This window comes from Ichthyophthirius multifiliis (genome assembly GCF_000220395.1).
Source record: "Ichthyophthirius multifiliis unplaced genomic scaffold scaff_1120509251069, whole genome shotgun sequence".
Classification (NCBI taxonomy): domain Eukaryota; phylum Ciliophora; class Oligohymenophorea; order Hymenostomatida; genus Ichthyophthirius; species Ichthyophthirius multifiliis.
The window spans coordinates 99,873-112,546 of NW_004086233.1; the positions used below are offsets into that span (position 1 = coordinate 99,873).

Below are 12,674 nucleotides of genomic sequence, written 5' to 3' on the forward strand. Positions count from 1 at the left end.
AAGATATTGTGACTATTTAAATAGTTGAATCGAAATATTTTTATGAAATCATATCTTATTTAAAAAAATAATAAAGATTATTTATATGAATTAAATAAAACAAAATTATAATCTTAAATATAATGAATGTATCTAATTATTTATTATACTAAAAAATATTTAAATTAAATTTATTAAACAATAATATATATATGTATATATTATTATATATATATATATATATATATATATATATATATATTATTATATATATATATATATATATATTCATATATATAATTAAAATAAAAGTGAAAAATAAATTAATAATATTTAATAATAAAAAATATATATAATATAGAATTTTATCTAAATATATTATATGTTTTTATATATTTATTTATTTTTAAATTTAAATTTTAATATTTTTAAATTTAATCTGTTTTTTTTATATCATATATATATATATATTCAATATTCTCCTTCATGTTCTTATTGCTATTATAGTTATTATAATTTCATAAAAAGATCATTATTAAATTTCTATTTGTATAATGGTGAATATACATGAAGTAATGTATCAAATGATTCAAATTATGTTTTATTTTATAAATTATTGCTATCAGGTAATACCTTTTAATTTATTTTTGTTTCAAATTTATAATTAAAATTAAATATAACTTTTATTCCTTCGGAAACAGTACATAAAAGATGTAATTTAAATTTATCAAGTGTTGTTATAGTCATTTCGCATTAATTTATATTTGATTTTACGATTTCTATATTTTAGACATAATTAAATTTGGTATATTCTTCAACTTCTTTTTCAAAATCAATTAAATCCTCATTGGTTTAAATCATATATATATTTTTGTTGAAGTTAGTTTATATGATAAAAATATGTATTTTTTAGTTTTTTAGAATACAAAATATAATAATAATATTTTATTAACAAAAGATATATATAAATATTAATATAATAATATAAAAAAAAATTAATATTAATTAATATAATAATATAATATATATATATATATATATATATATATATATATATATATTTACATATATATTTATATTATTTTCTAAATTATTATACAATAATATTTAATCATTTCAATATTTTTATTTAGTTAAAAAATTAAAAATAATGAATTTTCTATATAAATTATTAACTATATTAAAATTATAATTATATATTTAATAGTTTATTTATTATTATTTGCAAATTTAATTTTTTAAATATTTATTTTAATTTTTCTAAATTTTGTAATTTATATTTTAGTAAACTGGATTATAAATTAATCTTCTTTATAATTAATATTAATATATTTAAAAAAAATTATTATATTATATATTTATTTATGTTTTCTATATCTCTATATAATTATATAATAATAAAAATTATCACAGAATAAGAATAGATATTAAATTATAATTATAATTATTTTTTATTATTAACTTATTATATTTCTATATTTTTAATAAATTTATCATAGAATATTTTAAAGATAATAATAAACTAAAGATTTGAAAGAATTTATCAATTAAAGATTATAAAATTTTAAATTTTTATATAAAATTAATATATATAATTTTTTTAAAATATAATTAAAATTATTAATATATAAATATATATTAATAAATGAATAATTAAATAAATCGTTAAATAAATATAAAAAAATATAAAAATAAATAAATTATTATTATACAAACTAAAAATATAAATTAGTAATATTATTAATTTTTATGATTTTAATTATATTTTTTATATTTTAAAATTTTTGATAAAAATGTTTTTTTATTATAATTATTTTATTATGATTATTATCTAAAAAAAATTATAATAATAATCATTATTATTATTATTATTATTATTATTATTATTATTTTATTTTTTTATATCTATTATTTTTATTTTTTTTATATCTTTTTAATATATCATATTTTTTTATTTTTTTATTTTGTATATATATAAATATTTTTTTTATTTAATGCTTAAATGAAATATAATTTAATCATATATATTTTAAAAATATTACAAAAGAAAATAGTAATCATAAGCTTTTTATATTTATATATAAAATATTAATTATTTTTATTTATTTGGAAACATTACTAATAATTTTTATTGAATTCTACATATAATATAGAATTTTTTTTATATATTAAATAATATTAATAAATATTTTTTTTTTATCTTTTTCTAGATTTTTTATTTAAACTTATTAAATTTAAAATTATAAATTCAATAAAAATCATATATAGTTATATTATTAACAAAAAACTATTATTATTAAATCAAAATTATTTGTAATAATTAATTAAAATGAATATTATTAATTTTATTTAATTGATTTGAAATTATAATCATTATATTTATTATTTATAAAATCCTATATTAATTTTAAATAACTTCAATAATAAAAAATTTTTAAGTTAAAAATAATTTATTTAAAAAAAAATTTATTCAATAATATAATATTTTTTTTCTTAATATTTTAATATTTTTAATATTAATTAATTATTATTATTATCTTAAATTTTTCTATTATAAAACTATAGATTTTTATAAATAATTAATAAAATATAATAGAAATACGATTTTCATAATTAAAATATAAGTTTATAGATAATAATTATTTGTATATATATATATATATATATATATATATATATCTTTATTAATATTAATCATAAAAATTGAATAACAGTTGATTTTATAAATATTTTAAAGAAATTATTAATAATATTTATATTATATAAAATAATAAATAATATAAATTTAATTCGATTATAATAATAAAGAAAATACATATAAAAGAAATAAAAATGAATAATAATTTATAAATTATAATTGACAAATTAATATAAGATTTTTAATAATTAGATAATGAGAATATTTTAAAAAATATAAAAGAATTATAAATAAAAGTATTATAATAATATAAAAATAAATATAATTATTAATTAAAAAATAAATAAGAAATATGTTTATTGTAAATCAATTGAACAATATTTGAATAGTTTAAAAACATAAAATTAACTAATTGATTGTTTTATTGACTTTATAAATAATATAATATAATGGTTCCAAAATATCGAAGATTATTAATAATTTATATAAACGTCAAACATTTTTAGAAATTTATTTGAGAAAATGTAAAAAGAGCATGAGACTTTATTAAAATTAACATCTGGTGTATTTTTAATTTTTAAAACAGAAATAAAGAAAATAATAAAAGAAAATAAAAGAAAAGTAAACCATAAATAACAATTTTAACATTTATATATAATTAGGGTAAATAAGATGAAAAATTATATAAATTAATAGATGATTAATTTAATTAATATTCATCTTTAATTAATAGATCTTCTAAATAGGAAGGATTAGAATTTAAAAAGAGGATTTTATTATAAACATTTAATATATAATTAGAATTTAATTTTTATAAATTTAATTATAGAAATTGTATTTCCTAACTTAATATGACAAAAGATTATTAAGACTCAAATAGTTAATAATTATTAAGTACTTAACCAAAAGGGGAACAAATAAAATTTATGTATTTTTTCGGAAGATTGTGTATTTTTTAAGAAAAATATGAAAAAAGTAGAGAGGCGCTTTGTTTTGCGTTTAATTTTTGTCCTTTTTTTAAATAAAAAAGGGAGATATTGAAGTATTTAATTCCAGTGAATATTATATGTGGAAAATTCCCGAGTAAATAATTAATTTAAGAGTATTAAATATTTGAGTATTTGGAATTAAGTGAAGCAATATTATAAGGGGATATTTATAAATTAGAATGTTAAAGGGATAAATGGAAAAAATTGTGGATTTAAAGAAGTATTTATTTAATGATTGATTAATTAAAGCTTTTTACAATGAGAAATTTAGTAAAAAAAATCATTTTAATATGTAAAGAAAAATATGGAAATAAAATACCTTTGGAAGTATTTTAAAAAGGCTTTATTTTTTCAGGTAAAAAAGATTTTACAAGAGAGGAAACAGCTTGTGTATTGGGAAAATTGTTCTTTTTAGGATATTTAAAAGGTTATATTTTTGAAGGGAAAATAGTAGTTTTTAGTAAAAACTGCAATGTTGTTTAAATTAAAGAAATATAAAGATAATGAATTATATATATATATATATATATATATAATATATATATATATATATATATATTTTATATTTTATAAAATATTATTTTATATATATATATTATAATTTTATTTTATTAATTAATTTTTTTTTTATTTTATTTTTTAATATTAAATTTTTTTATTATAAAATTATATTTTTTTTTTTTTCATATTATTTTATCCATAAAAAACTTTAATATTATATCTAATATATATTTTATTTTTTCATATATAGTTTCAAATATATTTTAATTTATTGTTAATAATGTAAAACCTGTTTTTTCATTATATACTTGTTATAATTCAAGATATTTATTTAAAAATTCTCCTTTTTTAATAAAATTTACTCCAAAATTAATAATTTAATTTATTATCTCATCATTTTTTGGTATATTTTCTTCTAAAATCTACTTTAAATTTTTAATATCTACAATTTTTATCATAGAATTTCTATCTACAATAAAAATTACTTTTAAAATAGAAAAGATATGTCCTTAATAATCTTAAAAATCATAGTCTTTATTCTAAAACATATTTTGTTTTTCTTTAAAAGCATGACTTATATACGAATGTATACTTTTTAATCTATAAACTGTATGATACGAAAATTTATCAATTTATTATTAAGAAATAGTATGAATAAATTAATCATAACTATAAAAATCAGCACTTATATATATTTTATTTTATTTTTTAAAAATTAACAAAAATTAAAAAGTTTACTTTTAGGTAATAAATAAGTTTTCAGAACATTAAATATAACCTCTATGGGAATAGGATATAAAAGGGGAAAATGAAGCTATATATAGGAAAGAATTTATAAGGCAAAATTTATTGTTAATTTTTAATAAATTATTATTGATTTTTTAAAGTATAACTTTATTTGAATTCAGTATTTCAGCTTATAGGGATGTTAAAGGGAATTTTCGGGTTTTTATTTATGAGTATAATGTAAAAAAATGAAGTTTTAAGTTATCTATATGGTACTTTTTGGTATTTTATTTGTTAGTTTAGGTTAATAGGATGTAGTTTTGGTTTAGTTTATGGGTTTATATAGATTTTTCTTATTTTCCAAAGGATTTTTGGGAAGGGTTTAACGTTATTTATTCGAGAGTGAAATAATTAAGTGTAAGAGAATATTTAGAATAGTTTTCTTGGAAATTTTAAAGTATTTTTAAGAAATAAAAATAATCATCGAGTTCAATCATGTTTAATATTTGAATTGAGTTTTTATGAGATTTGATTATTGAGGGCTTTTCAACAATATGGAAATCTTCGTTTGGATAGTTCTACTTTTATTTTTAAAGAAAATCATATTATATTTTGATAGGATTTTATTAAAAATAATAAATGTGAAAAGGATCAATGTCATGTATTAAATTTGAGTTTATAAATTGATTTATATATATAAAAATAAAAAAAAATAGATTTATCATGTTTTTTATATATAAGTATAATTTATATATATATATATATATATATAATATATATATAAATATAAATATATATATATTTAATTTATTTATTTTTTATACATATTTTATATGATTGTTTTTAAATTTATTTTTTAATTATATTTTATTAAAAATATATTTTTTTTTTTTAGTATAAATTAATTATAAAATATTATAAAAAATATTATTTATATTTACATATTTTTTTATTATATAATATTTATATTTTTTTATATTTATTCTTATTCTCAATAATAACCTTAATGTTTTTAATTCAAATGATTATAGACTTCATTACTATAATCTGATTAAAAAAAGCAAAGCCAACAATATTTTTTTCTACAATTATTACATATAATTTTATTACATCCATCTATTTTTTAAGTTAAAACTTTAGAATTTGGACATATTTTGAATCCTTATTTGGACAATTCTTCTGTATAGTCTTTATTTTAATCTATTTTCCATTACTAGTATTATTAACAAGTATATCCTTCGTGCGTAGTATCACAATAATTTAAACAGAAAAAATACTGGCAGTCTTTAAATCTATATCGATATTAATTCGGGTTATCTCTAGTATGGATAAATGTATTAGAACAATTTACAAATTTTTCATTTTGTTCATTTATTATTAGGTCTATATTAGGTTTATTTTATCTTAGATTTTCTATTTATTTTTACGTAAGGAATTTTTTATTTTAGTCCTTTTATTATATGAAAAAGCCAGGACAGGAGATAATTGTTCAAAAGTTTCTTGATTTTATTACTTTTTTTTGGTATTTTTATAAAATATCTTTATTACTTAGTTTATCTAATAATTCTTATTTACCTATTATAGTCAAAATATTTTCTATATCGATAAAATTTAATGATTTTTTGGGACAATCAGCATTTGGACAGACTATATTTTCAATAATAACATCTAGTTCTTGGCTTATTTTCTATTCGAAGTAGCCTGTAAGACATTCGAGGCAGAAAGTGCAGCCACAGAGGAGTTTATAGCCTATTTAAGTGGAATTTTAACCGTTTTTGTGTTAAAAGTATATTACTCTAAACATATTTGACATTCGAAATTTTAAGTGTATTTTAGGTTTTCTTCTTATAGCTTTTATTAGAGGATTTTATGGTCTTTTTGTTTTTGGGAAAGGTTTTCTTTGGCTATTTTTTGGGCGAGTTTTTATAAGGAAATTTTTGGTTTTTAACAGTTTTATTCACATTTTAGTCTTTTATTTAAATTATCATGTATTTTTTATTCATCAATTATATTTTCTTTGTGGATTATTTATTTTATTATATTTTTTAGACAATTTTTATGGTAATAAGTAGGACAATCGCAGTCTAGTTTTGCAATTATTTGGGATTTTTAGTAAATATTTAAATCTATATTAAGAAAACAAATAGTACATTTTATAGATGAAGCGATTTCGAGGGTTATTTTGGTTTTTTTTGAGAAAGATTGGTTATTTCTTTTAAAGATTTTTCGATTTTTTATAGGTCTTTTCGGAAATCAAGATTTATAAGCGTTTATTGTAAAATTTTAAAGTTTTCATTCATATTATATTTTAAATAAATGGAAATATTAATTAAATAGAATATTCAAAAAAAAAAAAAAAAAAAAATTATACTTTTATATGATAAAAATAAATGATATTAATATTTTTATGTTTATTATTTATATATAAATTTAGATAGTTAAAAAAAAAAAAGAGAAAGTATAAAAAAATAAAAAGAATAATATTTATAATAAATAAAAAAAATATAAATTAATTAGGATTAAAAAAAAAAATATATAAATAGATTAAAATATATATTTATAATTAATTAATAAAAATATATTTATTTATATATAAATACATATATATATATATTAATATTAATATCTATTATTTATACTACCCTATTTTTTATTTATTAAAAGATTTTTATTTAAATAAATTATTATAAATAACTTTTCTTAATTATAATTTCATTTATTTTAAAAATCTTTTTAAAAATATAAATTATTATTCTCTTTATCTATAAACCAACATTTTTATTTAATCCAACAATTTTCTTTATCCTAATTTTAATTATATAAAGTTATAATATTTTTACTTTATTAATCCAATTTAATATTTTTTTATAATTATAATTTATATTATAATTTTCATTATTTTTTATTTTATCATAATATTTATATTTTATATATATATATATTTCTTTTAAAACTGTATTTTAATAATGTAATTCTTTAATTTTAAGATTAATTATTTTGTATTAGTTTAACATTAATTATAATAAAGCTAAAATTTATTACAACTCGACTCTATTATTTAACTATAAAAAGCTAAGGAAAGATAAGTTAAATTGTGTAAGTTTATTATGAGCGATTCAATTAATATAACTTTTATTATAAATATATATATATATATATATATATATATATATATATATATATATATATAAAAACATTAAATTTTTTTAAAATATTAATTATATCATCAAATTTAAATTTTATATAATATAAAAATAGTATTTAATAAAAAAAAATATATATAAGATAAATCAATATATATTCGATATACATATTTGTTATTAATAGAAATCTATTAATGAATTAAATTTATAATATTAATTTTAGCAACATTTTAAATAGACATAAATCATTTTTTAAAAATTAATGTCATAAATACATTTTTTTATTGTATATCAAAATTATATGTTTAATTAAAATTGAATAAAAATGTTTAAAAACATATAAGAAAAGAGTAAGAATAAAATTTTTTTTTAAAAAAATTAAATTATTTAAAAAAAATGAATAAAAAAATAAATAAATAAAAAAATGATATTAAATATAAAGTAAATAATTTATTTTAAATAAAAAAAGAAAATTAATAAAAAATAAAGTAATAAAAATAAAAATAAATATTTATATATATATATATATATTATTTATAAAATTATTATTTATAAAATAAAATATAAATTTAATGTATAAATAATAATTAATTCTTGTTCATGTTTTTATAGGAAATAATACTAATAAAAAATACATAATTTTTATTTTATAATTTTTAAAAATAGGAGAAAATAATTTAAATTAAAATAAAAAATTATATATAAATAAAAATATATAAATATATAAATATATAAATATATAAATATAAATATATAATTATATATATATTTTTTTATAAAATATATATATAATTTTATACATATATTTAATTTTTAATATATATTATATATACTAATTTTTTTTGTTTATATTTTTAATTTTTTTTTTTTAAACTATATATGTTTATTTAATTGTATATATATATCATTGTTATTTTGATATATTATATTTTTATAATTTAAAATATTTTTTTAATAGAATTATTTCTATCTCTACTTTCATATTTGTTACTTAATATTTTATTAGTTTTTAAAAAATAGAATTTATTTTTATTATTTTTTTAATAATTTGTAAGTTTGTTTGGTTTTTTTCTTTTTAACAATTTTTTTTTAATATTTAATGGTATAATGAATATGTATAAATTTTTTGAATATTATTATATTATTTCATTTATAATATATTAAGTAATTTTTGAAATATATAAAAAATAATAATGTTTAAAGTACTTATAAAGATAAATTAAAATATTAGCCTTTCCGCCTATTAGAAATTCAAAATATGTATCATTAATAGTTTAAATTAACTTATTTTATTATATTTACGGTTTAAACCTTATTAGTAATTTTCCTAATTTATACCTATAGATTATATATTTATTATATAAAATGTTTTCCTTTTGCAGCTAAATATATACATTTACTATATTTATTATATAATTTTTATAATCTAGAATATATAGATTACTACAAAAATTTACTATAATTTCAAAAAAATATTATTCTAAGAAAGTTATATATAAAAAAAGACATTAATATGTATATATTTATATTAAAAAAATTAAATAAGTAATTAATTGAATATATTTTTTTATAGTATTAAGGTTTATGGTAGTATATTCTAAAATATATAATAAATATTATAATTATTTTATTTTAATATTATCAATATTATATAATATAATAAATATTTATATTATTTTATATATATTAATATATATTTTAGTTTTATTATTATATTTATTATATATTTTTTTTTGAAAATAATATATTAAATATTCAAAATAATTATTTTATTTAGTTATGATTAAATATATTATGTTTTTTATCAAAAAAAGACCTTTATACTTGTTTTTTATTTAATTATAAATTTTTGAATTCTTTTTAAAAAAACTAACAAAAATATACTAATTAATAGAAAATATTTAATCTTTTTAAAAAAAAAATATCCAATTTTATTTTGAATAACTTTTTTTTATTTTTAGAATTTATTAATTTTTTTTTGAAGATTTTTTAGAAAACATTTTTTTTTTTTTTTTTTTGTATTTTTTTTATAAGTCAATTATAAAATTAAATAAAAATTTCACTATTTTTATAGACAATATAATAATAATATCCGAATTAACTCATTATTTACCAATATTTTATAAAGTTATCTAAAAAAATGATATTAATAAGCAATTTAATTACTAATATATTCAAAAAATATATATATTTAACCATTATTTTATTAATAAAGGATTTTAAAAATTAAAATTTAAATATTTTTTATTAAAATAAATGGTTTACTATCATATACAGTTATACTTTTTATTATAAATTCGAAAAATTTATATATTTTTGTTTTTTTGTTTTTTATAAGCATTATAAAATAAAATGAAGATTTTTAAAAAAATTAAATTAGTATAAAAAAGCTAATATTTTATGTTATTTTTATAATTATTATAGAATAAATAAAAATATTGCTTATTTGATCAAAATATATATATTATATATAAAAAAATTAAATAAATAAATATACATATTATAAAATTTCATAAAAAAAAATTAATAAATATATTATATATATAAAATATATATTTAAATTAATATATATATATATATATAATATATATATTTATATATATATATATATTATTAATAATTAATTTTTTTATAAAAAATAAAAAAATGTATTTTTTTTCTTTATTCTTCTATTTTTTGTATTTCTGGCTTTTATACCTGCTTTAATCCGCTTTTATATTAATAAATATACCCATTATTTTCATTTTAATACTGTAAAATATTCACATTTTACAGAAATTTTAAGCATTTTTAACTTTATGAAGCATGAATTATTCTAAACTATTGCAATATATATTCCTACTTTTAAAATTTTATTTGTATCGAGAAGAAAAATTATTATTTAAATAAAAACTTTAAAGATTTTTTTAGGTTTAAAAGTAAAAATATCATATATATAATATATAATATATCATTTTTTTTCTTTTTTCAGAAAAATTAATACTCATAAATTGATTGCTTTAAAAACAATACTAAATTAGAAAAAAGCTAAATTTATTATAATCTTATTTAGTTATTAGGGTAATTTATAAATGACTAATAAAATTTGGACAAAAGAGAAAAACAATATCATTCTTAGACAAAAGGAGTAATTTTTAATTTCATGTGGATGATTTTGTTCAAAATATTCGAATTTTAAATAGAAAAACTAAATATATATTGCATCTTAAATAACGATGAAAAGGTCATTTAATAATTTAAGGAAGAAGAATAGTAAATTGATAAGCTTTTTAAGCTTTTTACAATGAATAAGTTATTGAAATTATGCTTTAGAGATAATTTAATTAGTTCTTTTATTAATAAATAAGAAAAATTAGAGATTTCTATATAAAGTAAAAGCTCTATTGTTTTAGTATAAAATCAATAGATTCTTAAATTAATTAAATTTATAGAATTAGAAGAAATAGATATTAATTTTTTGATTCCTTTTTCTTTTTCAAATTATACTTCTATTATTAATTCAGAAATTTTAGTGAAAATTTAATAAATGAATATTCAAGCTAACAAAGAATCATTTATTATTATAAGATTTTTAAAAGTAAAGACATATATATATAAATATATATATATATATATATATATATATATATATTAATATATATATTTATAAAATTTTATTTTAAAAAAATATAGAATTATAAGACTTTTTTAGGTAAAATATATAAATACCTATTAAATGATTTAAAGTCTGAATAGTCTTTTAAATATAGTATGCCAAGTAAAATAATTATTTAAATTAATAAGAGTTAACTTATGATAAAATAAATAAGTAATTTGATAAATAAAAAAAAGAGAGAAGATTTAATTAATTAGGTTTAAGTTCATATTAATAATATGAATATTGCATATTTAACGAATGTTTAAGAAAATATTTTAGAGGAAAAAATTGAGGTGGATTTTTAAAATCTTCAGATAAATTTAAATAAAGAAAGTGTTAAATTAGGAGAAATTCGTAAAACCTTAATTTCATCTTTTTCTAGAATTAATATGATGACATTAAAGATAGAATAAACATAAGATTAATTTAATGTAAAAAATATATAAATAAATATATATATATATATATATTATATATATATATAGTCTTTAGAAATTGCAAAATTGTAAGTACATCCTTATATTTTATAGATTTATGAATATTATATAAATATTTTAGAAAGACCTTATTTAGAATTCGAATTTTCAATTTATTAATATTATTTAGATAAGTATTTTGCTGAGATTTAAAAAAAATTGGCAAATCCTTAAAATAAAAAACTTTTTGAATATATTTATATAGATTAAAAAGTACTATTAGATATAATAAATATGAGTGATAGAATTTAAGTTTAAAATAAAAAATATTAAATAGAAATTTCATTTAAATTATTAGAACTTTACTTTTTTAATTAAGAATAAAATAAGTATTTATTTTTATGTGAGAATTTCTAATATATAGAAAAAACAGGATAAACGAATAACATAATAGTTACTTGTATAAGGCTAAAAATGGTATTTTTACGAGAACTTTTAAACAAAAAAATGAATAGATTTTAACAGTTTAAGAAATTATTTATTTTATACAATAGAAAGATTAAGAATACTTATGTATTTTATATAAATATATATATATATAATATATATATATATATATATATATATATATATATATATATATAT

General features: G+C 12.9%; 1 protein-coding gene across 1 annotated transcript, besides 41 other annotated features; it reads right to left on the reverse strand. All coding sequences in view use genetic code 6, as the record gives it.

Annotated features, from left to right (window-relative positions):
- Nucleotides 1–183: 183 nt before the first annotated feature.
- Nucleotides 184–278: a microsatellite.
- A 659-nt stretch (nt 279–937) lies between these two features.
- Nucleotides 938–1,039: a microsatellite.
- Nucleotides 988–1,058: a microsatellite.
- A 660-nt stretch (nt 1,059–1,718) lies between these two features.
- Nucleotides 1,719–1,758: a microsatellite.
- A 20-nt stretch (nt 1,759–1,778) lies between these two features.
- Nucleotides 1,779–1,808: a microsatellite.
- A 26-nt stretch (nt 1,809–1,834) lies between these two features.
- Nucleotides 1,835–1,898: a microsatellite.
- Nucleotides 1,852–1,945: a microsatellite.
- Nucleotides 1,863–1,945: a microsatellite.
- Nucleotides 1,863–1,972: a microsatellite.
- Nucleotides 1,880–1,972: a microsatellite.
- Nucleotides 1,973–2,625: 653 nt separating this feature from the next.
- Nucleotides 2,626–2,658: a microsatellite.
- Nucleotides 2,659–2,892: 234 nt separating this feature from the next.
- Nucleotides 2,893–2,922: a microsatellite.
- Nucleotides 2,923–4,115: 1,193 nt separating this feature from the next.
- Nucleotides 4,116–4,206: a microsatellite.
- Nucleotides 4,124–4,213: a microsatellite.
- Nucleotides 4,200–4,270: a microsatellite.
- Nucleotides 4,208–4,287: a microsatellite.
- A 1,277-nt stretch (nt 4,288–5,564) lies between these two features.
- Nucleotides 5,565–5,635: a microsatellite.
- A 38-nt stretch (nt 5,636–5,673) lies between these two features.
- Nucleotides 5,674–5,720: a microsatellite.
- Nucleotides 5,721–5,757: 37 nt separating this feature from the next.
- Nucleotides 5,758–5,813: a microsatellite.
- A 509-nt stretch (nt 5,814–6,322) lies between these two features.
- IMG5_137790 (hypothetical protein) lies at nt 6,323–6,646 on the reverse strand (the record flags this gene model as incomplete). The annotated part of the gene is made up of 1 exon (XM_004031772.1): nt 6,323–6,646. One exon carries the CDS (start codon nt 6,644–6,646, stop codon nt 6,323–6,325), a length of 324 nt encoding a protein of 107 aa, XP_004031820.1.
- Nucleotides 6,647–7,736: 1,090 nt separating this feature from the next.
- Nucleotides 7,737–7,777: a microsatellite.
- Nucleotides 7,778–7,969: 192 nt separating this feature from the next.
- Nucleotides 7,970–8,023: a microsatellite.
- A 342-nt stretch (nt 8,024–8,365) lies between these two features.
- Nucleotides 8,366–8,402: a microsatellite.
- Nucleotides 8,367–8,425: a microsatellite.
- Nucleotides 8,426–8,504: 79 nt separating this feature from the next.
- Nucleotides 8,505–8,534: a microsatellite.
- Nucleotides 8,535–8,654: 120 nt separating this feature from the next.
- Nucleotides 8,655–8,724: a microsatellite.
- Nucleotides 8,670–8,808: a microsatellite.
- Nucleotides 8,673–8,808: a microsatellite.
- Nucleotides 8,674–8,744: a microsatellite.
- Nucleotides 8,674–8,745: a microsatellite.
- Nucleotides 8,696–8,806: a microsatellite.
- Nucleotides 8,706–8,816: a microsatellite.
- Nucleotides 8,715–8,806: a microsatellite.
- Nucleotides 8,800–8,847: a microsatellite.
- Nucleotides 8,848–9,578: 731 nt separating this feature from the next.
- Nucleotides 9,579–9,673: a microsatellite.
- Nucleotides 9,605–9,653: a microsatellite.
- Nucleotides 9,622–9,708: a microsatellite.
- Nucleotides 9,640–9,705: a microsatellite.
- A 798-nt stretch (nt 9,709–10,506) lies between the features above and the next one.
- Nucleotides 10,507–10,587: a microsatellite.
- A 974-nt stretch (nt 10,588–11,561) lies between these two features.
- Nucleotides 11,562–11,624: a microsatellite.
- A 427-nt stretch (nt 11,625–12,051) lies between these two features.
- Nucleotides 12,052–12,097: a microsatellite.
- A 511-nt stretch (nt 12,098–12,608) lies between these two features.
- Nucleotides 12,609–12,674: part of a microsatellite that runs on past the window's edge.